This window comes from Cynocephalus volans, chromosome 8 (assembly GCF_027409185.1).
Source record: "Cynocephalus volans isolate mCynVol1 chromosome 8, mCynVol1.pri, whole genome shotgun sequence".
NCBI lineage: Eukaryota > Metazoa > Chordata > Mammalia > Dermoptera > Cynocephalidae > Cynocephalus > Cynocephalus volans.
The window spans coordinates 60,542,851-60,568,343 of record NC_084467.1 but is presented as its reverse complement, the minus strand read 5'-3'; the positions used below and the strand labels follow the sequence as shown (position 1 = coordinate 60,568,343).

The following is a 25,493-nucleotide window of genomic DNA, read 5'->3' as shown; positions in this document are numbered from 1 at the left end:
TAAGCTAATAAAAAGATTGTTTAGAAAGAAATTAAATCATGTTTGACAATTCTGAAAACTATCACTACAGTGATGGATTTCATCTTGTTGCTGTATTTAAACATATGGCTAGAAAGGGAAAGAACTTAATTTGTGAAATGAATGAGGTAAATGTCATACATTCAATAGTGTAAATAAATACAAATAGTTTTATAGGAACATGAAACATAAGTTTAAGGGTTTTTATTATCAAAGTCTTGTAAAACAATTTCAGAAACTGTACATCAACATGGCACAGACTGTAGCCTACTTTTGTTTTTACTGCACAAAAGTGAAGCTTGAAACTCCTGTAACTAAGAAAACAGTTGCCTAACTACTTTGCATATAACATGGAATCACTGTGTGCATAAGATTACTACTGCGGTAATAGTAACACAAATTTATTGGTTTTATACAACTTGAGATCAAATAAAAGGTACATTATCAAGTAGATTTGTCTTATTTTAAAAGCATATGAAGGTCAATTTAAAATGCACTACCCCCTTTTTCCAACATTGAGCTTAAAACAAGAGTGGAAAATTGAAAATCAGGACAATAGATAACTTTTTTACAGATGGACTCAGAATAGGCAGATAGTTTTCACTGATGTAAATGTGGAATAAATTATCATTTCAGGAAAAAAAATTCCCAAACGCCTTACGAAAAAGTATACAACTCTACTTCAAAATATCTTGCTTTTTACTCACTGCCAAAGACAGTTTTATTTGAAACCTTGTTTCTGTAATTAAAGCCTAATTAGCCATCAAAAAAAGGTTAGTGCATATATAACCTTTCAAAGTTAAACAAAAGCCACAAAAATTTAGCCACAAGGCTTATAAGATTATCTAATTCAAATGCTCATTTCCAGATGTAACTACAAGAATGTTAATTTGTCATGTCAACAAACAAGACCATAAGTAGATCCATCACGTTGTTGGAGGATTTTAATGACATTTAGGATATTCTTGCCTGCCACAATAACATGCAATCAGTGCATTCCCTACATGGCTCTATTACGGCAAAGAATCAAATTCTAGAAATACTATAAGTGAACTTACTTAATAAAGGAGATCATACAACATAAACAATCCATGCCTGCTGTAGATGCATGCAGCTTTTCATTTGTTATGAAGCAGCACCAGAATAGTAAAACTGCTTGGTTACTCAATCAGATTTCACCACAAGAAAAACTGGTTACCCATGTACCATTTTCTAAAAGCTTTTTGATGTAAATAACTAATATCAATACCAGGAGCTTTATAACCATTTATAACTGAGAGCTGTATACATCTAGGTTTGAGATGAACAAATACAGCATTAAAAAATCACACAAAGGAATGACACTGATGCATGTATACAGGTGGATTCCCACTGAGGCAATGTTCAGTCACTCATATCCATGTCTTCTTCATGATGATCATCCCCATTCACTTTGGATTCTCTTAGTGAATCACCAGTTCCCTTTTCCAAAGAACATTCCTTTGTTTTAGGGGAACCTGCTTCTGTTGTTTTCTTCTCCTCTTTTTTCTCTTTCTCGCTGTCATACCCCTGTTCCTCTTCATCATAATCCCGTGTAACCTGCTTTGCCAAGAATAATAATAAAAGTAAACTTCTTCAAAGAAACATCACTTCTTGAAAGAACCAACAACACTCAAACTACCAAAATATATTAGTTTGTAAACATACTTTTACATCTTTATCACTCTCTGATTTTCTTTCCCGGTCCTTTTCCTTATCTTTACTCCTCTTCTTCTTGCTTGTTGATCGTTCTCTTTCATCTCTGCCTCTTTCTTTGTCTTTATCTTTCTTCTTCTCTTTTTTATGTCTAGAATGACAGTAAAAAGTGCTCAAAAAAGATGCTTTAAAAGAACCTTTCAAGACATTTCAATTTCACCTTGAGTAGCAACATTTTTTAGCGTGTTAGATGGTGAACTTGACCGAAGTTCACAAGATATAAAAGGATAGCAAAGATCCAATTTCAAAACACTAGACTATAAAGGTACAAACTGTGCACAAGCAATATAGGGGAGAAGACCATAACTTGGTTACAAGTCTAAAATGCCCAATCCTACAGCATTTATCATATGTCCCAAGCCATAAAGAAAATGTATCAATATATTCTTAAGCACTTTTAATTTCTGAAAAGGAAGAAAAACTGTAGAAGTTTTAAAAACACAGAACATTTAAAAAAACTAACAACTTCTAAAAAATATACAGGGCAGATCTAAATGATAACATTCTTACCTCCTAGGGGATGGAGAGCGAGACAATTTTCTTTTAGGAGACCTAGGCTTTTTAGGAGATCTTGTTCCACTCCTGCTTCGTCGTCGTCGTCTCTCTCTAGAATACCAAATGTTTAAACTAGGCTTTAAAATACATTATGACCTAAAAAGTGCAGACACATCACAGATGTGTCTACGCTGGAGCTCCACTAGGAACTGCTATAGCATGATTCTAATAATGAAGACGTATCACAATACTGTTTTGAGCTGAACAATCGAATAAATAATAAACATCTGCAAACCACGTACCTTTCCTTTACCGCCCTCACTGAAATCTCTAGTTTCTACCAATTCTTCTTCAAGGCAAGCAAGGTATTAGAAATATTAAGCTTGAGAAAAGACTGATTTTAAAAATGTTCTAACGGAAGAGGGAAAAAGTCTAAAGTAAACTATTACTGATTTAAGATTCAAACATCCAGTGGCCAGAACAGGTATCAGATAATTCAATAACTTTGTGATATAGAAGACAATCACTAATAAAATACCCCCCAAATTAACTTTAAAGTCATTAGATTAAAATTCAGAGAACTAAAGTTAGTGAAAAGGTAGAAATTGAATCAACTTCCTATACCCCAGAAAAATCTCATCACCTTGCTTTGAACTATTATTTTTAAGATATACAGCTTTCCCCTCCTTTTTATTGTGGTTTTTAAAATAATTTCTGTTCCTGATTCTTGAAAGCTGTCAGATTTGCAAGATGACTATTACAAAATTTAGGCACAAATAAAGCAGTCAAAAAAATTAAACCCTGTGTTTTCAGTTGTCCATTTTCCAAATGATACTTTTTTTGTTCCCATCCTGGGTACATTACATACAACTTAACATTCATTCATCAAACATTTACTAAGTCTGCCAGGACTTTATAACCTTATACTTTTTGCTACTGTTTTGTGTAACTGATCCGCCAAATTCTCTACAGGGAAGAGACATTTTATATTTCTGTGCCCTTCAATAGATTGTAGCACAATTGCAAACATATAGTAGGCATTTAAAATTCATCAGGATAAAATGATCACAAATAAGTACATTAAATAAACAGGTAAAGGATGCCTCCCCGGTTTTTAAGGTAAGAAAAGACATAGTGCACTTTCCATATTTTATGCCTTTTTGCCATCTATCCTTAAGACCTGGTTTATCATTTTCTTCTGTTTTACTTTCTTTCTTATAAACTTACTTTTCAAGAACATTTAAAAGATATCCAAAAGAAATCCATACCTTTAGCTATCACCCCAATCCTCCTTGTCTCCCCAGCAATCACTAATCTCCTTTCTGTATAGATTCTGGACATTTCATATAAATAGAATCACACAATATGTGGCCTTTTGTAACTTGCTTTCATTTGGCACAACGTTTCCAAGGTTTATCCATATTGTAGCATGTATCATTCTTATTTATTGCTAAATAATATTCCATTATATGGATATACCACTTTGTTTATCCTTTTGTTAGTTAATGGACATTTGGGCTGACTTTTTGGCTATTACTTCTTCATATTCTCACCAACACTTATTATCATGTCTTTTTGATAAATGATAGTAGGTGTAAAGTGATATCTCATTGTGACTGTGACTTGCCCCCCTTCCCCCTTTTTGGTGGCTGGCCAGTACTGAGATCCAAATCCTTGACCCTGGTGTTATCAGCACCACACTCTTTAACCAAGTGAGCTAACCGGCCAGTCCTGATTTGCCTATTTTACTTATTTATTTTGATTTGCCTATTTTTAAATTGGGTTATTTGCCTTTCTATTACTGAGTTGTAAGAGTTCTTTATACGTTCTAGATATAAGTCCCTTATCAGATATATAATTTGCAAATATTTTCTAGCATTCTGTGGGTTTTCTTACTTGACAGTACCCTTCGAAACATGGAAGTTTTAATTTTGGTGATCTCCAATTTATCTTTTTTCTTCTGTTGCTTGTGCTTTTGGTGTTACATTTAGGAAACCAATGCCAAATTCAAGGTCATGAAGATTTACTTGTTTTTTTCTGATTATAGTTTTAGCTCTTACTTGTAGGTCTTTCATCCATTTTGAATTAAATCTTTTTATATGACATGAGCCTCCTAATGAATTTAAATAAGGTAGATGAATAAAACACTGCAGTAAAACGTGTAAACGAGATCTGAAGAAATGGAATGAAGTATGGCCAGCCCTCATTAATGTATAAATTTCAAGTTAAGCATGAAAAACATATTTTCTATAAAGTTGTAAACTATAAAGTTTACAACACTGTTTCAGTTTTCACTATGACAGTTTAAAGACAGAATTAGTATGAGAATGACACAAATAAGAACTTACATCGCTTCCCATGAATTTATCAGTAAACCACTATATGGAAAAACAAAACGTGGATATGACAAATATAACTCACTATAATGAAATTTAATGTAACAATTCAGTATGCTTTAGCTGTTAAAACTCAACCTTTAAGACAGAAATACTACTGTTGAATTCCATGTTATTTCAAATATACTCTATTCTGTAAAATATTAAGTAAAAAGAAAGGTAAACTTCAGCTTATTCTTCACAAATTGATTTTAATAAGTTTCAATAATGGCATGGCCTAACTTTTTTCAACACTAAAGTACTTATTTATGTCCTGGAAAGCAGCACTTCATGTTCACAGCCTATTGATAATCTTACAAAGTTTAAAAAAAAAAAAAAAAAAGAGGCCAAGAGTTCATAATGCTATCTTACCTGCTTGCACTTCTAGAACGTCTGGCTGTGCTATAGCTTTTTGGTGGTGTTTTGGAACGTTTCTTTTCTTTGTCTTCTTTCTTTTTGTCTCTAGTAAATGAACACAATTTATGAATGCCGAAGACTGAGCTAATGCCGATTTGTATAGTGGTAAAAATAAAAAAAGTATAACCAGATTTAATCCCATTCTTAAAAGTATGATTGTTACTCTGACAGAAACTGTTTTAGAAATAACAGCCCATGTGGCATATTTGTGGCACAATGACTTTTTTAAAAATCCCATTTTGCTAGTATTTCACAAAACTTCTTTTCAGTAGATTATGTGGTTAGTAAATAATTAAGATGCTGGCCAGTTTCCTGGTATGTTTGTTGGTAAACACTAACAGTTTTAACAATTCTCTCTAGACTCTTCAACGCTCTTTTTTTACTCTCAGCTGATCACCAGTTTCCCAACCCACTTCTACTATCAGGCCAAAACCCATAATACACTATCAAAATCACTCAATATTCTTCCGAAGCACCCATCCCATATGAACCTACATACTCTGGGCTATTCAGTGCTATTAGAAAAATATCCCAACATAATGGACTCGTATTATAACCATACCTCAACCCAAAATCTTTTTATAGACTTGGATAAATTTATTTTTATTCCCCATGGCATTTTTTCCCAAGGTCACCATTCTCCCCAACATCCTGAGCAAAGAAAAGGATAATCAACATATGTTTGTTGAATGATAAATTCTATAAACATACACACCTATCCTCAACTATTTTGTAATCTTAGGGACCAAAGTACCTCTTCTATTATTCTAAGCTAATATTTCTCTACCCTATATTCTCTATTTCATTCCTTCTGCTCCATCCCCTCTCTTCATTCTTTAAAATCTAATTCCTACATTACTACAACAGTTACCTAGTGGGTGCCAGTCATGCCTTCCACAAATTGACCCTGCACCCTCTATCAGAAATCTTTCAAAGAACAAACATGAAAACATCAATTCCTTATTAATCACTTTTTAATCCACTCCAGTTACCTCTTGAATCAAGTGCAAACAGTGTAAGCAACAAAAGCTTCCATGATCTGTTGTCTCCTTATACTTTTCTGCCTTTTTTCCTGGTCCTCCTACACCAATATCTTGCTATTTCAAGAACTTATGCTAACTTTGTAAACACCATTTCCTACCTGAAACCATGCCACCCACTTAGTCCAGTCAAATCTATCAGAATTTAAGTAACAGTCACTTCTCAATTAAGCCTCTTCCAACACTACCAAGAGGCAACCACATCGACCAAGGACCCTTCCCTTGTAATTATATTCATCACTCTCCTAGAAACCAGAAAGCCCTTGAGGGAAGGAATGCCTAATTCCTCTTTGTATGATAACTGTTCCATTAAGTAACTTTGTTTGACTAACTAGATTAACAGATGATTCACTCTACAACACATAACAACTGAAAGCCCCTTTACCACGGGTTGAACACAGATAGCAGCTCCTCTTCTCCTATCAGTTGAGTTACAGCTAATAACTAAGAATAAATTTTGTTGGCCCCCAGCTATACTTATTATGTGATTTAATCAAGTATATAAATGGATAAAGAATGTAAATATAGGGCTGCTTCTACAAAGCTAAGGTAAATATTTTGAAAGAGACAAAGGACAGTTGCTAAATACAAATTAAGTGCTGTGAAATTGTATGTGTCTGACTACTATGAATGACTGGGGGAAAATAAAAATCTCTGCACTTTCAAATGCCATTATGAAATGAAAAACAGTGATTTGGTATGTGTTACTCAAGATTAGGTGTACTAATTTGAAATTGCTCTACAAGATAAGACTGGTTATTGAATGTATGCTTAAGTGAAAATGATACCTTAAGCTGGGGGTATTTTTTTTTTTATGAATTCTCACTTTAACTTTTTACTGGTTTCAAATCATGGGATGAGACCCTTTAGCACGGTTCAGTATCTGGCATAATCTTTAATAAATGTTTGCTCAAGTTATTGATAATGTGATATATAAAGATAAATGATTTGTATCCCCATACCAGCCAGCAGCCAAAAAAAGAAAAATGAGGCATGGCTGTCTTCTTTAAATTCTTTGGCATACCACAAAGAATGACTGAAAGACCTAAATACTTAGCAGTGCTTGAGTGAAGGAGGAAACGTAAGGTAGTAAGACTGCTAAGAAATTTTATTACTACGAAATTTTGCCCAGGCCTTCTACGGTAAGCTCAAGTTTCAGTTTACGAGAGAGCACAAGAAAACAAATGTCAGCATCCTCAAACTCTGAACAGTTTCTTCCCCTGTCTAGCCCTGTATCTCCCTCCACTCCACCTTTTGTTATTATGTAGCACAGTATTTGGGGTCTTAGGAACTCTAAAACTTGTCTTTCCACCCAGTGTTGACAGTCTGTTATACCTGGTTTTTGATGTGCTCCTTGACCTTCTACCTCTCTCTCTGGAATGAGATCTTCTCCGTCTTGGACTTTTGGATCGTCGCCTACTCCTTGACTTAGAATGTGATCGCCTCCTGGATCTGCTTCTTGATCGCCTAATAATGTAAAAGGAAGCCAGTGCACATATATAAATGTAAAAAGACTAGCTGTTTGTATTTCACTTAGTATTCAACAAAAGATTCAGACATACAAACTAACCACCAACTAAGTGGGGATAATTCCCTTCTAGTTCACTTGCTGCCGTTATTTATTTAGTCCACACAGTAAACATCTTTAATATCTTAGAAATTAGTAACACCCTTTAACACTTGGAATTTCTTACCTTTTAATGTTTTGCTCAACCTGACCTTCTATGCCCACCACTGTACCACATCGCCAAGGTTAAAAATGCTATTAGATAATGAAGGAAAATAACAAATACCTGCTTCATTTGCATCCTCATATACAATTATATAGCATTTTAACATGTAATTTCTTATTTGATTCCTCACTACTGCAGGTTAAACTTATTTACCAATTATTAAATAGTTATATTATGCTTATTACAATCTCAGCAAATAGGCCTTACAATAAGCCTATAATGTAGGTACCATTATTATTCCTATTTCAGAAATAGAAACCACTCGTTGTATGGACATCTGCTGTTCTCTAAAATATATTCCACTTCTTTAATTCACAATTTCAGGAACTCCAAGCTATGCAGACCATATGTAGATAAATACTGGTCAGTACAAACTTTCTCTTTTACTCTCATTTTTCTCAACACATCACTGTCTCTACATGATACTCTCTTTCCAGTCACATGACAAAAACATCCCCCGCCCTCTACCCCAGTCCCTAGCCTTCTCTTCCTAGACTTAAGAAGGACATTAGTACACTTAACCATTCAGATGTCACCAATCCTCCTTCCTCCTTCCTTAAAACGCTCATTCTTCTCCATTTTAAGAATTAAAAATAAGTTGCAATCCTTTGCTTAGTTTTGATCACTGCACTTTTATTGACATACAGCCCCTTTCTGTGAACATTTCAAACAGTCTAAACTCTCTACCTGCTTTCTTTTCAAGGTACCAGAGGATGGACATTTTAGAAATGGGAAAGCCTTGTGTTTAACTCTCACTTATAAATTAGGTAACTCAGAGCATTATCTAACCTCTTTGACCCTGTTACTTTAGCAGTCAAAGAAAGATAACAGCACCTGCCTCACAAGATAGTTGTAAAGATTAAATGAAGTTATGTAGAATCCAGCTAAGTGCCTTATACATTAAATAATGACTTTCCTCGTACTGACGTGCTAATACAGCTTCTGTTGCCATAACTCTCTAAAACAATAGCCTCAAAATCCATAAACAGTGCCATATTGGACTCAATAAACTTTTAATCATCTCTTATTTTCAGCCATATTTGAAACTATTTACTAAACAATTCCATGTAATAACATCTCTACAGCCTAAGAAATATTTTTGTACTGCTTATCTACGTTTCTGTAAGCTATTCTATGAGGACAGGTGAAATATGCCTATCTTATTTCAGAACCATACTCTTGAGCAATTACTATAGTGCTTGACCAAAGGTACCAATAATATACTTTGAGTGAAAATAATGAGCCTATCAGTGTCAGAATTATCACTTTCATCTTATGAGATTAAAAAATTCTCATTGTTCACCTTCTGAGGATTCTGGCTTTAAAAAAATTTAAGTTAAAAACATTTTTGATAACCAAGTTACACATTTTTCCTACCTTTAATGTATACAGATAAAACACAGATATAGCAAACAAATCACAAGAGCATTCTTACAGGTTTCTTTCTAAACAAAGAGAATAATAATATAAAATAGCCTTAAAAAAATCTAATAAGCAGAGGTACCGTTTCAATCTTAGTCATTTTTCAAAAGGCATGTTTTGCAGAGCCACTTTTATTACACTTACTAGTTTATCTGAGCTTTTAAAAATCAGCAAAATAGATATTAGTGATATCATATATCTAATTAAGTCAAAAAGCTTGCTGGAAGTCTTGGTCATTTTACATAATAACAAACTTGGGCTATTACAATCCACAATAATTATCGGTTATGATGCGTTACAAGTGTCTGAATTCAGAGAAATGTTTCACTTATTTTTCATTGCTTATAGCAGAGTAATTTATATTAAAATTTGAGAGTCCTAATAAGTACTTAGTATGTAAAGAAAAACACATAGGCATACCTTTTCAAGAGTTCAGGAGAGGGAAACACATATAAACTATGGTAGTCTTGTAAGATACATCCTATTGTAGAGATTAAATTAAATTATCCTGGAACATAAGAATTGTAAACAGTACCAACACTTCACATAAGAGTAAGCTTTGAGCTGTATATTGAAGAAAGAAAAAGAAATTCCTCAGGTGCAAGTGAAGATGTGGGAAAGAACATCAGGCAGAAAGGATCATGAGTAAAAACACTGAGGCATAAAAAAATGGTATGTTCAGACAAGTAGTTCTATAACTGTTTTGGAGTAGTAAATGACAAGTATGGAAAGATAAACCAGACCAAATAATAAAAAAACCCTGAAAGTCATTCTAAGGTTTTATTATCACCTTATTGCCTAATAGGGAGCTTCTCAAGGTTTAATAGAGCTGTGACATAATACAGATTTGGGTTTCTGAAAGACATTTCTAAGAATGATAGGCCAGGAGAAGGTGGGTGACAGGGAATAAAATGGACATACCATATAGGACAACCCTGTAAGAGTTCAAAAAATGACTTAAGACAATGACACTAGAGGTTAGATAATGGTAATGGAAATAAAGAGAAAAGGCCATCTGAGAACAAATATGACTAGTTAAATATTTGCTATGCTATGAGTGTGTTTAATAGAAATGAGAGAAAGTCTAGGATTCAAGTATACACTGTTCTTTTGACAATCCTGATACTGAAGAGAAGAAATGATTTTGTGTAACCCTTAATAAAAACTAAGGAGTAACAGAAGTTTTCAGAAAAGGCAGACAACTGATGGATCTTCTGGTTCCAGAAGAGATGGACTCAGTGGTGAAGGCTGCCAGTGAGTAACATGTAAGAGTCAGATGATGGAGGGATATGTAAGGTGAAGCTGAAACTACCTGAAATAACTGACCACAACTGGAATACTATAGTTCTGAACGCCACCCTTAAAAGGCTCTGACTAGAACTAGAATGCCACCAGGGTAGAATTTAGAAATTAAGTAAAATGAAGAGTGGCTGAAATAGTTGGTGAGAAATAACTCAGAGCAATGGTTTTCACAGTATGGTTTGTGGAACACTGGGTACTCCAAGACCTTCTTATGGGGTCTATAAGGTCAACATTTTCAAAATAATAACATTATTGCTCCTTTTACTGTGTTGACATTTGCACTAATGGTGCAAAGGCAATTGTGGGTAAAGTGCTGGCTTCTTCTCAGCACAAATCAAGGTAGTGGCTATTAAATTGCTTTGCCCTAGTAGTCACCATAACCTTCACTGGCATTTCTGTGCACATCTCCAGTAAAAGATAAAAATAATGCCACTTTCACTAAGGATTAGATTTACTAAGGGACCAGATTTAATAAAATTAATAATTTTTACTGTTTCCTCAAAATCTAGTCCCTTGAGTAATACTTTGTGTGATGAAATGGGAAGTATACATAAATCACTTTTGATGCTTATTAAATTACAATGGCTATATCAAGAGAGACAACTGTGGGATTGAGCTGTAAGTTGAACTAGATGTCTTTTCCGTAAAACATTACCTTTTAAAGAACCAACATTTGGGGATGGATAGGTTGGGTAAAGGACATAAAGAAAAATCATGATTTGTAATAATAATATGCTTATAATAAATAATATTAAAAAAATAAATCCTGTAAAAAAATAAACAGTGAATATTTTTAATTTAATAAATTCTACATTATTAAAAACAAAAAAAGAACCAACAAACTACTGTAATTCAGACTTGGATATTTGGCAGACATTTTCTTGAAAAATGAATGAAGTCAATTACTTCAAGGAAAACAAATGAATTTGTTTCCAAAGACAAAAATCTGAGCTTTTAAGAGAAAATTACATTTTGGGAAACTTGAATCCACCGCTGTAAGCTTGACAGCTTCCTAATATTTTGGTTTTTGAGATGAGACCTGAATAAATAATACCAAATGTCACTTTTTGATATTGTATAACAAATATATGTAAATATTTGGGAATGTGCATAGCACAATGAATCAATTATTTTTCAAATGACCTATGCTTGCTTTTACAAAATCATGTCTCAGAAAAAGAGCCAATCAAAGTCTAAGAAAGATCAATAGATTTTAATGTAACAGAATATGAAAAGTTAATTATTATGGTTTCAGATTCCATGTTGCAACTACCTTTTCTGAAACTAGCACTTGTCAAATTTTGGCATTATATCAAATGCTAATCACAATCACCTGAAAAGATTATAAAATTACCTTTCCCTTTTCTAGCTACATATTTGTATGAAGCCAGATTTTCTAAATACACTAACAAAATATATTGCAATAAGTTCAATGCAGAATCCTGTTGTCGTCTATGAAGTTAAACATTAAAGAGATTTGCAAAGAAACAAAGCCACTTTCCTCAACAACTTTTCTGAAAGGTTTTGTTTCAAAGTTACGTTAACATGAATGAGTTTATTACTGTCATTTCAAATGACAGTTTTCATTTCTCCATCAGCCAGGAAAGACATTGCTGTTGAGGGACGATAACTATGATGGTTTCCGGCGCTCTGATGAAACTTCAGATGTGTGGCCTTCTGGCCAGGTGTCTGCAATTTCATATTGTTGGAGAATTCGTTGTATCCCTGGGGGTTGCAGCTTTCTGTAAGTTTGCTATGGCTGAACCAAGAAAGAAGGCATATGCAGATGTCTACAGAGATTATGATTCCATGAAAGATTTTGAGGAGATGAGGAAAGCTGGTATCCTTCAGAGTGCAAAGTGATTTTGGAATGCAAAGAATTTCTTTGGATTGAGTTTCATAAAGTTTGTAACTGACCTGTGTTCCTGAACTATGAAACGTGAATATGTGGGCTAAGGAATAATTTCTCTTGATAAATAAATAATTAACAAATAAAAAAAGATGGCAGTTTAAATTTTTAATATAGTCAATGTTGATAGATAATAACCCACATAAACAAAAGCTCAGCTCTTTGGGGTTCTCATATATTTCCTATGAGTGTGAAGGGGTTCTAAGACCTGGAGTTTAAGAACCACTCGCCTAGAAAAAACCTTGCATTTCATAATCGGACGTCGCAGAGAAGAGACCTGACTGCTTCTTACCAGGTAAGTAAATGAATGATTAGTATCAATTAGTTTATCGAGTAATACAAAGAACAATCTCAAAAAGAACAGCAAGCTGTCATTTGCAAATATTCACGCATCAGATGGATACTGTGCAGTTGCACAGACAACCTTCTAATTTAAAATCTCAGAAGTCTTGTGAAAAAGTCTTATTTAAAATTCAAGTCAAAAATTTCAAGTCCAGTGTTCTTTCCATAGTACTAACTCATTCTGGTGCTCAAGTCCCAATGTTTTCCGACCTAGCACCTCAGATTTTGGGGTTTTAAGTATGAATCATCTATTTATACATACTTTTCTCCCTTTTCTCTCTTTATACAATGCATAACACTCATTTACACATTCTGCTAATAGCAGTGGTTACTGAAACACACTTTAACCAGGAGTTAGTGGGCTAACAACAAATTAAGAAAGATATGACATACAGAAAATATCTTCGTCTAAGATATAACCAATTAAAAAAAGCAATCTGTAACCTGTGCCTAGAAGATGAGGGAGTCCTCCTTCTCCTAGAACGTGATCTTGATCTTGAATGCCTTCTTTTTTCTTCTTTCTTATCTAGATTTAAAAGATAAAAAATTGGTATTTAGAAATCATCAAATAGGAAAGATTATTCTCTTTCAGCTGTACTCTAGAATTTCTTTAAATATCTTAATTTTCAGCTTTTACATATATGCTTAAATGTTATAAGTGATCATTTTACAATCACAATATTGAAGCTTATTACTCAAGTGATACAAATTATCTAGGCTTTTTTGGTAGATACAAATTAGACTCCTAATTCTCAGGTAGCTAAAGGTTCCTTTGATTATTTCACTTGCCATACTTAGTAGTCTGTAAAGTGTTTTCCATAAAGCAGTCTATGAAAAAGGTATCTTTCCCATTCTTCAGCTCTTTAATTTATTCTACAGAGTTCTAAATGATGGGGTCTCTTTTCCTTTCCTAGGTTCTTTCACAAACATAGCTATAATTCAGCCAGAATAAAGCTTCAATTTTTACTTATGTATTGATATCTTCCCAATCATCCCTTAATTATAAACAAATATATTTAATACACAGGTTTATAATAAATAAATAAAAACAGATTCAATATCTGGCTCCCAAATCCAGAAAGTCATGATTAATTCACTACTTCAGTGACAGAATTAAATTTCGTAAGCCAGATCTCTTCCTGATGCCTGCCTGTCCCTCCTCTTCCCACAAATTTTCTATTGTGTAAGTGTAGGTAACAGATCTAGAACTGAACTGTTCTACTTTCTAATTTTTAAATAACACATAAGAATTTCCTTTAACTTAGGACCCAACAAAAGAAATAAAGCCATTGCATTCTTCATACATGAACTATCATCAAAGTGAGACTGAGTTCCTCTACCTGTTTCATTTAGGTGGTTTCATTAATAAGGTTCACTTATTGTGAGTGTCACTATCAAAAATAAATTCACAAAAACCTTGGAAAGAAAACCAGTTCATAGAGAATCCACTTTTAGTCACTCTGGTCTTGAGTTTTCAATGAATACAGAAGCATTTACAGCATGTTGTGTCCTAGCTTTTGAGTAACACAGATCCAGCTGTGTATCCTAAACTACTTCTGCCTGCTATGTAACCATGGCTAATTATTTGACAATTTATTGACTGAGTAATATAATACACATTAAGCATTTGGTATCAGTTTACCCAGTATTAAACCTTAAAATTATTTTCCTAATACTGTGCATACTAAAAACTTTCCCATTTATTAAGAAATAAGAATAAAAAATGAATAAAACACTAAAAGAATCTTGGGGTCTAATGTTATCCCCTCTCCCTCTCCTATTGTTGAGGTTGACAAATTAGCTGTTAGTCTTTTAATGGGGGAAAAGAAATCCAGGACCACAGATGTAAATACATATGGGCAGTCAAGGGGTTAACCACTCAATCTCAAAGAGAATTTGCCAAAAAAAAAAGTATTTGATTTTCTTTAAGTAACATAAACAGAAGCACTTTTACTAGGTTCTCTTGACCAAGTAAGAGATGAAAATTAGGCTATCCCAACTTAGACAAACATAAATAATTAAATATAACCAAAAGATCATACCACATATTAAATTATCCTAGGTATTACTGACATTTTGGACCGAAATCAATCACTGTTGTGGAGGGCAGTCCTGTTCACTGCAGGATATCTAGCAAAATCCCAGTCCTCTACTCACTAGAAGCAGTTGGTACCAGTGTGACAACCAGAAGTGTCTTCAGATATTTTCATATATGTCTGGGTGGCAATCCACTACATAATCTTTTATCAGAATGTAGAAAATTAAAAAAAAAACAACTACAGTACTATTCAACACACTTCCAAACTAGCAGCATAATTATTTTTGACAAGAATCATATAGTTTACTATTCAAAAAAGTTGCCTCAATATATTTTACCTGGTTCTATAGCAGCAGAAATTAGGGACTGTGCTTCTCGTACTCTTTTCATAGCTTCCTCTATTTCTTTACTAGAGGTATCTGATTTCAGACTTGGTGAAACAAGGCCAGCAGCTACATGATTCAACCTGAAACAGAACCAAGAATTGAGATCTAAAGTATTTTGAAATGTACACCAGCATTTCAAATAAATATATAAATGCTTCATATAACATCATTTTAGTAAAATACTCCTTCCAGAAAAGGGGAAGAACTCCATGATAATATCATTCTGAATATTTACAATGGATATCTACATTTTAATGATTTAGAGATTATCGGCAATAAGAATAATAGATGCTCCACAACTTGCTATGTGGTTACATCCTGATAGACCCATTGTAAGTTGAAAATATACTAAGTTGAAAATGCAGTACAGGTTAATCACTCAAACATCACAGATTAGCCTAATGTACTTTAAATGTGCTCAGAACACTTTCATTGGGCAAGATCATCTAACACAAAGGCTATTTCATATGTGTTGAATATCTCATGTAATTTATCAAATACTGTAAGTGAAAAACAGAATAGTGTATGAGTACAGCTCATACAGTTTCTACTGAAAGCATATTGCTTTTGCACCATCATAAAGTCAAAAAAATCTTAAATAGAACCACTGTAAGTCAGAGACCATGTAGACCTATTTAAATTTGCTGAAAATCCATTAACTTTCCATAAACAAACACATTTTGAGTAATGGTAGTACAAGGGAATATGCTAATGCTCAAAACTTAATCAAACTATCCTTCATATGATTTAAGAACTTTCTATAACAGAATAATTTTGTTGGGGAAGAGCGTTACCTTTTAGTTTGCAGATGGGGAGAAACTGAGGCAGAGGCCAATGGCCCACCAAAGTTACACATGAAATCCTGACTGGAAAGGCTAAAGATGCCCCTTAAGGGTTTACACATGTAAGAAAAAATTATAAACACCAAATTTAGTATAGTAGTTATTTGTGGGAAAAGCGGGAAATGTAATCAAGAAAGAGTACACAGGAAGCTTCAAATGTATTGGTGATATCTGATTTTATAACCTGGGTGCTTGGATTTTAGCTCTGATAATTTTTAAGAAAAAAATGTCACTAACTACTAAAGCCAAATGATTTTGTTCTCCCACCCCCATGCTCACCAACTCACTGATACTGACTTTTCTCAAGCTAAAATAAAAAGTCATAAAGTTCAAAAAATTACCAATTTTAAAAAATCTCATGAATTTGTCACATATCAAGTAGGAAACAATTTCAATTACAGCATAAAGAATACTTATCAAAGCACCTAAAAGATGATGTTGGCTACTAATTACACAACATGTAATACTTTGCTCTGGGATAATGTTTCCCTCAGCTCTGCTTCTCCTCTTTAACTCTAATTACGCTTAGGGCTCATCCTCTGATCTTCAAACTAAGTTCTCCCCTCACAAATAAGTTCCCATAGCACCTCTGTACATTCTCCTGTTGAATGTACAAGTATTACTATATTTAGATGTTTAATACCTTTCCTCCTGATTGGAGCATGTATCTTTTTAAATGAATCAACTGAAGATAACATTTAGCTCTCTTGCTATCATCCTGGTATAAACCATTCACAAATTACACTTAAACAAAATCCTTTATAGACGAGTTTAGTTCTGGATTTTTCTCCTTGTTTCTGGGAAACAATATACATTGCTTGCTTCGAGAACAGATAACTCTCTTTTTAGCTATCAAAAAATAACTGTTCTCTTAGACATTCACATATCATATCACTGATGGAAACAAAGAAAAAACCCTTACTTGGGATCAACAGTACTCATAAGCTTCAGCAACTGATCTGCGGCAAGAGACTGCAAAAACAACATATAAAAACAATGAGAATACATAAAACAAATGATTGCTATTTTATTTTCTCATGTTGAAATGTCCTGGGACAATCTGCCAAACCTACATAAACAAACATGCTCTACGTACAATACTGAATAGAAATATTGCAAGCTACACGTCATAGTAAAGTTTTTAGCAGCCCCTTTAAAAAAAAAAAGAAGAAACAGGTGACATTTGGTGGCCACAGGATTGTAGAGAGCAGCTGTAGCAAGTTATCTGAAGATAAGGCTTAACAGTCTAGATTTTACAGAATAATTTATCTCTTGTTTATTTTGAGACTTTCTGAGGGAAAACATTTTAAAGAAACATGTAAAATATAACTCAAAACTGTTTAGCCAGTATAACATCAAAACATCTACACAAAGTTGTGACTTAGGAAAAAAGTTTAGCCATATTACAATAAAAGAAAACAAAAATTTCCATGATAGAAAAACAAATTATGACCCCATGCTCTCATCCTTTTATGACTATTTACTAATCCCATGACATACTGATGATGAACACATTAAGTGGCTAATGACTCAGTGATCATTTATATCTCTTTTTAAAAGGTTACATAAGAAAAAATTTTTACTACACCATAGTAGTTAACTCTTGTTCTAACAGTTAATGCAAAAAATTCTCTATAAAAATAGGTTCAAAAGTTGAATGGTAATAAATTGTACCTGAGAGTTCAAGTTTGCTCCAGGAAGCCCAAGTGCAGCAAGGGCAGGATCAAGAGTAGGAGCTCCCAAAGCAGCCAATGGAACAGCACCAATCTGTGAAATTTCAAATTTTGTTTATTTAAAAGTTCATTTCTGTTCCTTATACCAGGGGTCAAGCTTTTTTTCTGTAAAGGGTCAGAAAGTAACTAGTTTAAGTTTGCAGGTCATGTGGTCTCCATTGCAACTACTCATCTCTACACAAATCTACACAATCAATCATCCATTGCGGCTTGAAAGCTGCTATACACAACACATAAACAAATAAGCATGGCTGTGTACCAAGAAAAATGTAAAGCAGGGGTCTGGCCCAAAGGCTGTAGTTTGCCAACCCTTGCTCTATATGACGGCTCCATTTTTCACTTATTACAGAGCATTTCCCTTCTAAAATCAGGATTTAGAGAAAAATACAAAATATTTTAATAGTCATGTACTGCATACAACAGTGAACAGACCTATGACGGTGGTCAGAGCAACAGGCTATACCATATAGACCTGGTGTGTAGCAGGCTATACCATGTAGGTTTGTGTTAAGTACATTCTTATGTTTGCACAATGATGAAATCACCTAACAACACATCTCTCCGAACATATCCCCATACTAAGTGACACATGATTATTTCTAGTGCCAATTATAAATATTTATTGCTGCTCAGTTCCAAATCTACCATTTTTTGCCCTGCTTTGTGATTACTGGAGGCAGAACCCTTTTTATAAAGCATCTCTTCTTTGACAGCTGCCATGATGCTAAGCTTTATCTGTAGAGTGCTGGAAGGACGCTGACTAGGGAAGTGGCTTCTCTTCCTGGTTCCTGTGACTCCTTACTGATTGCTCCTGCAGTGCCACATGGGACACCCAGTGGCCTGCACTTCTCAGTGAGTTTCAGTACCATTTCCTTAGACAGCTTTCCAGCAAGTTCTGTGGGCATCCAAGGATAACTTATCTCTTATCCACCTTTTCAAAGGAGGTCTAAATCTCAGCACAGACAAGAAGAGGAGTTCCCTGATCTAAATGTATTTCCTGTGTTCTTTCTGCCTCAGCCTTAGAGGTAAGGTTGTTTCTCATACCTGTGATTCCTGTATTAATTAGAGTTCCCCTAGTAATCTCCTCGTACTAGTTAATAATTCCTTATTTAAATGTTCCCTGTTCTATTTACTGTGTGGCTCTGTTTCTTGTCTGACACAATTCTGATTAATCCATGATTTAATAGAAACAACCCATGTAAAATGCTATGGCATTAGAATCAGTCTGACCTTTCTCCACAAGCACTATGCTAAAAGTTCCTCTACTTTCAATTAATATTTAGTGAACACAAAGTACCAAACTTTCTGTAATTTAACTGTTTACTGAGTACAGGTAAATTGCTGTCAATACTACTTCAAATTGCTGTCTAATAGTTATTACATAATTTTATACATTAAAGGAATCCAGAAATTACCCACACCCTCATTTTATAGGTAAAAAACTAGAAGTGGTTAAGTGATAATCAAAGTCATACCCAAATGCCTGAGAACTCCTGATCATTCCATACTGTAAACTACAGGCAGCATGATCTAACAGAAAGAAGGCTTCTATAAATTTCTAGTGAGGCTTATTATTCACTATTACCTATGAAACCACTGACCAGTTACAATCTCTCTGAGTAGTTAGAATACACGGTATTCAAAGTGCCTATTAGTTCTAAAATGATATGCTTTTTATAGCATTATCAATACTAGACATTAACCAACTTTACTTCATCTTCCCCATAACAAACAGCAGCCCCACTAAGAATCTATCTTTATTTTCAAACCACCCACTTAAACCCCAAAATAATAGCAAAAGAGCAAAGGGAAAAAAAAATAAAATGAAGAAAAGGAGGGTTCACTTAAGAAGTTTGAACTTGGGCTTTATTTTCTTTCCTGGTCCAAATGAGTATGTTTTTAACAGCATGTTCAGAGCTGTTATGACTTTTTTATAATTACTTATGGGTTATTTTGAGAGCCAACGGCGAAACTGATATAACAGGTATTTTATGATTTTCATAGTTTTTAAAGTGTAAACTTCTGGGAGATTCTCTGTACTACTTATAATTATAATTTAGTCTCTTCCAATACTATTCACACATGACTTATCACCCTATGAACTAGAATCTCAACAGCACTTAAAAAGCTCAAATATGTTTAGTTTTATTCACAATCCTGTGTTCCTTTCCATCCTTTAAGAACTCAACAGTACCTGGGTAAGTGGGTTGGGGGTAGGCAGGAGTCCACCACCAGGCAGAAGACCTGCCACTGCATTAGCTGGTGCCAACAGAGACAAAGCCTTAGTCTCATCAGGAATAACTCCTGCAGAGAAACATACTTGCATTAGAATACATTCTTTTCTAAGACAGAAAACACACAAAAACACCCAGAAAATGTCTCCCTGATACACCACCTGAGTTTGTTGAAAGTACTTATGTTCGCTAAAATATAAAGCTTGATTTCTATGATTATTTATCATTAATTTTATGTCAGAAAGAAACTTCAATGTGTGAAAATTTGTTTCCTTTTTCTCTACAAATGGTTAAGTTTCTAGAGTAAAAAAAAAATAGCACAATACACACTACTTTTTTGTTAACACTGCCAAGATTTCATCACCTGTACTCGATTTTTAAGTCATGAACCAAACGTAAGCAAGCACAGTCGGTTCTCCAGGGGTGTGCTCTCAACTTTCAAAAGCTGTTTTATGAACAACGACTCGTGTCGGCTGCTTCACTATAAAGCACACAGAAAAATCAAGATACACAAGACAAAAAAAGTTTGATTTAGGGGTTAATAATATGGTACAGTTACTATGATTTTCTCTTACACCTACCATATAAATTTTGTAAAAATTAAGAGAAGAAAAGTATGTAAAGGAAATATTCTGTTGAAATCAAGCGTAGGGCTTTTGCTGACTCATGAAAATGAACATGTGTTTCTGAAGGTTTCTGAATACACACGGGATGTGTGTGGGAGTGAGAAAGAGAGAATAGGTAAAACAACATGGCACATTCCTTACCTGTACAGTAAAATGCTTTATGTTCCAACATGTGCCATGGTAACCATACCAAAAAATGCTGCTATATAGTGTCAGTTCAAAAGCTAACTTAGCCAAACTCCTTAAGCCAGAAATGACATGTATGTCTGTTTTTAAAGCCTAATCTGTGTATTCAGATAAAATCTAAGGGTCCTAAGACAAATATTTATGTAGACAGTATAAATTCTATCCAACAGCAAAAGCCCTATACAGATGGATTAATCTGTTAATGTGCCCAAGCCCCCAAAATGAGAGTTCAATAATACAATTAAACTACATATTTGCAAATACCAGTCGTATTTCTGTAATACATATTAAGAAACTGCATCTCATCATAAAACATACAATATGTACAGGGCACTTAAGAGAAACTGGATAAGCTGCAGAAGAAAACTGTTGGGTGGTATTTTCAGCAGGGCCTGGTATATAGTTCAGGCTGAACCAGGGAAAAGAACTGTAAAACACAACAACAAAAAAGAAAAACCACTGTTAAATAAAGGTAATGGTTCCTTCCACCTATACTGAGAAGTGCCGATAATACAAACAAATGTATACTACACAGCACTGTTATCTTGCTTGTGTCAGAGCTGTCATCAATTTAGATACCAAGAATTATGGAGGGGAGGGGGGAAAAGATCATTTAGATATAGGGCATTAATGCATCACTATTAACAAACCTACAAAGATTATGGGGTAATTTTGCATGCAAAATTATGTTTCAAGAGGATATATTAAGTCAACATCTTACTCAAATTAGTGCATTTGCAACATTTCTGGCAAACTAAAATCCTCTTGAATTTATTGTGAGACACCTGATAGAAGATCTGCATCCATTAAAAAAAAAGTCATGCATCTGATCCTTGGATTAAAAAAAGACTATTTAAAAATAAAACTACAATTTAAAAATAGCAATGAGGCCCCTCACCAGTTAATTTTCATGCGTCAAGAGTATTTTTTTTACTGCTGCTTTGATAGAACCATGAAATACTGCATGAATGTGTAGAAATGAAAGAAAAAGAAACAGACAAAAGAAACAAACATTAACCAAGGAGCCTAAATAATCCCCAAATCCATTACTATTAAGAGTTCCTTCCAAATCCAGCTATCTCGGTTTTACCAATTAAGACTATTCCTTACCGTAGACTTTTTGCCTATTGTACTAAAACAATGACCAAGAGACAACACCAAAGTGTAAGAGCTAAGTCCAGAATGAATGGTGACAAAAGGATTGAACATATCAAGTTATTTAGTTGAGCTAACATTAATACAGCATATCATACCAGGAATTAGATACACCAAAAATAGATCTCTGAACTTAATATTTCTATAATTCCACATATACTCCTAAATGACTTACTTTCAAACACAGGTCTAGAAAAATTACTACGGTCTATAAATACTTATGAAAGTCAGTTATATGATATACTGTATTATGCTCAGGGCTTGGAAACTATAATACTTAGCTAATACGAATTCTTCAAATTTAAAGATTAACTAAAAAGTTTTGCACATTATTCACATGATTTGACCCTTGTTCCAAGACCTATCATCTATATTTTACTCAACCTGAATTTGAATTCTGTAAATTTTCTACTGGTGGTAAGTCTTATCCTACAATAGGCACACTGACATAAAAGAAATTGCTTAACCAAAATACATTAACTCAAAAGTTTCTCTATCTGAAAAACTTAAAACTGAACTCACACACTTTAATATCATGAAGATATCTGTACTGTTATTATATAGCATTTCTTAACCCATCTATGAATTTATTTAGAAAACCAGAGGCAATTTCTCTAAGTTTTAAGGACTAGACATTTCACAACTTTTACAAACTATGGTGTTATGTTCACATTTGTATTCAAAGATTTAAGATAGCATCTAAAACCAACAATATCAAGATTCTGCTTCCACTGACCGGTTTATTGAGAAAAGGGGAAAGCACTTAAATCCTGGTCAGCATAGTTATTAAATTATCAACGTAAAATCCAGTAATTTTATATTTCAGTATTTTTTTAAATCAAAATTTACAGTTACCAAAAGCAAATCAATTAGCAGTACATTGGGAACAAACTAATTATAAAATATGCCTTAGAAAATTGTACAAAATGGCATTAATAATAGTGCTGTCTTGTCACAGTGGCTTTTTTAGATCCAAAAAACCTGCATTTTTTTTCTGTCAAATTACTTTAACAGCCTAAAATGTAAAAAGAGAGAAAATGTAGTTAACAAATGGTTACACCAGGAAAACACTTGGGGGACTTGAGTGCTTGCTGGCCTTTAGTTAATGTCTAGAATCCCCTGTAGCTGCAGAGGACCCACTGTTTTTCAGTCATCTGGAAGGGTTTGCATTTGCCTTCTCCACTACAAAAATCACACACACAAATAACAGAGAGAAGAATTTATTATTTAGAGATATTCTAGAAAATATAGCAAGAATGAACAAGAAAATCTGGCATAAAAACTAAACACCCAGTGCCCATCTGGCACCTAAGCTATAGGAAATACTGAACTTTCAAAATCTAAAATCATTGCAACCCTTGGTATACTGGAATACAATGTGGGCTTTTTTTTTCAGGTTTTCAGTGAGAAAAAGCATTAAGGAAATAAAACTAACCTAGCCATTTATTCAAAACAAATTTAACATCATGCATTTATTGGAAGGTTTCTGTGTAAGTGTACACGGAGTGAACCATTCACTTTCAGGACTTTTTCATAAAACTCACCATTAAATTAACCAGTAGATGTCTCTCAGGGAGTTACAATTAGGGACATGGTTTTAATAAACTTAAAAATGTTTTAAAAGAAAGCAAAAGGTTAAATATCTTACAAAAACAGACCTGATTTCTAATTTTTAGAATTAAAAAATCTGCAAGTAAAAATTATGGACTGCAGTATAACAAGGGTTTCAAAATGTTAATAGCTTAGATTTGAACATGCTACTAATGCTGACTCTACAACTATACTGAGGTAGATGGTCATCTTAGGATGCCCACATAGGTAGTTAATTAAGCAAAGTACAAACCTTCTGCATACGGTACGACTATCAAAGCTCTGTCAACGAATACAGTGTTTGTCAGATGCTGTGCCACAACTGCTGAGTCTGGATCATGGAACTTAACAAAGCAGACCCGAGATGAGACTGGTAAAGGTGAATCACTGAAAAATACACAAATAACATAAAAGAGAGAAAAAGTCAGCTGAAACACAAACCAGCACTTGCACTCCAAAAGTAAAATAGGTAGATAAAAATAGATAATAGCATATATATTTAGTTAACTAGTTCAAAAGAAAATTTTTCAAATAATGTACTTCCCACTAAATGAACGTAGCAAATTGCAGTGTAGATAAAAACCTATACAAACTATTTAAATTTACAGTGTTATCAGATTAAAAACAGTTTGAAACTGAAGTCTCAGAGTTTAAGGAGACCACAAAATTGTCAACATTTCTTCCATAATACCAACACCAGCTATTTTAAATACAGGTAACAAATAATTAGTTTTGGCTTTGAAACTTTTCATTATGGTTAATTTCTCAGACTAAAAAAGATGAAGAATTTTGCACTTCAGGGACAAAAGAATATCCCAAGAAAGTGTGTCTATTTGATAAAGAGTGTTCTTGACTTGCATAATAAACTGGTTCTATGCCCTGCGCTCTTTCACCTACACCATTATAAGAACTCCTAAGCACTGTAAATAATTAAGGCTTTCTGGCTTGGAGCACATTAGAAAAAAGAAAAATTTTAAGCACATGTGTGTATAGTATCTCACCACACAAGTGCTATTATGCATAATTTCAATAAGCAAAAGAACCACTTCTCTCAGCAAATTGTCTCCTTTGGTAAAATAGAAACAAATGCTAAAGTATAAGCTATGGCAGTATGTAGTGGATTGAATTATGTCCCCGCCAAACTCACTGAAGCTTGAATTGTGTCCCCCAAGTTTTATGTATTAGAAACTTAGCCCCCCACTGTGACTTTTAAGAGGGTGGGAAATCCTGTTATGGTAATTGAAAGGTGGAGCCTTGAAGAAGTGATTGGATCTTAGGACCGTGCAGTAATGAATGGATTAATAATGGTGGCCAGGGACATGGTTTTGAGTGTTTTTAAAAGAGACTGAATGAGGAGGTTACTCAGTCTCTCCTCTGCCATTTTCACAATGTGATACCCTGTCATCACTGTCACCATCACTAAAGCCTTCACCAAATGTGTTTCCTGGACTTTGGACTACCCATCCTCAGAAACTACTGTAAGCGATAAATTTTGTTTTCTTTATAAATCACCCAGTTCTGTGTATTTTGTTATAAGCAAGAGAAACAGACTAATACACAGTATAAGTAAGATAAATACGCAGGGAGGATTTGCTTAAAAAATATTTTTACATTTATATATAATACATATATTATACACATATAAAGATAGTTCAAATTTCTTTTTTTTTTTTTTTTTTTTTAAGATAGTTCAAATTTCTGCCATGAAACACTGTAAAAGGAAAAGATTAAAGAAAGGCAGGGGTCGCTTTCCGACCCCATACTAAAAGTTACTTAAAAAATCAATGCCCTAAGGCAGTAGTAATCACATCATCCCTGGTTACAATCATCTGTGGGGGGAAAATATACAGGCTTTCCAATCCACATCAATTAAATCAAGATCTCTGCCAGACGAAGTACTGAGTTCAAACCTTCTC

At 33.9% G+C, this 25,493-nt stretch overlaps 1 protein-coding gene across 3 annotated transcripts in view; it reads right to left on the bottom strand.

The window, feature by feature from the left end:
- Positions 1 to 207: 207 nt before the first annotated feature.
- Positions 208 to 25,493, bottom strand: part of SRSF11 (serine and arginine rich splicing factor 11) — a 41,103-nt gene continuing 15,817 nt past the window's right edge. For 2 of the 3 annotated variants that reach the window (XM_063105239.1, XM_063105241.1), the window contains exons 3-13: positions 23,831 to 23,964; positions 19,981 to 20,090; positions 17,728 to 17,820; positions 16,976 to 17,025; positions 15,164 to 15,291; positions 13,232 to 13,313; positions 7,415 to 7,546; positions 4,995 to 5,084; positions 2,263 to 2,358; positions 1,705 to 1,843; positions 208 to 1,599 (exon numbers count right to left, since the gene is read on the bottom strand). In XM_063105239.1, the coding sequence (XP_062961309.1) occupies positions 1,402 to 1,599; positions 1,705 to 1,843; positions 2,263 to 2,358; positions 4,995 to 5,084; positions 7,415 to 7,546; positions 13,232 to 13,313; positions 15,164 to 15,291; positions 16,976 to 17,025; positions 17,728 to 17,820; positions 19,981 to 20,090; positions 23,831 to 23,964 (1,252 nt within the window). In that variant the 3' untranslated portion in view covers positions 208 to 1,401. The remainder of the gene's footprint in view (positions 1,600 to 1,704; positions 1,844 to 2,262; positions 2,359 to 4,994; positions 5,085 to 7,414; positions 7,547 to 13,231; positions 13,314 to 15,163; positions 15,292 to 16,975; positions 17,026 to 17,727; positions 17,821 to 19,980; positions 20,091 to 23,830; positions 23,965 to 25,493) is intronic. The other variant, XM_063105242.1, reaches the window with a different exon arrangement.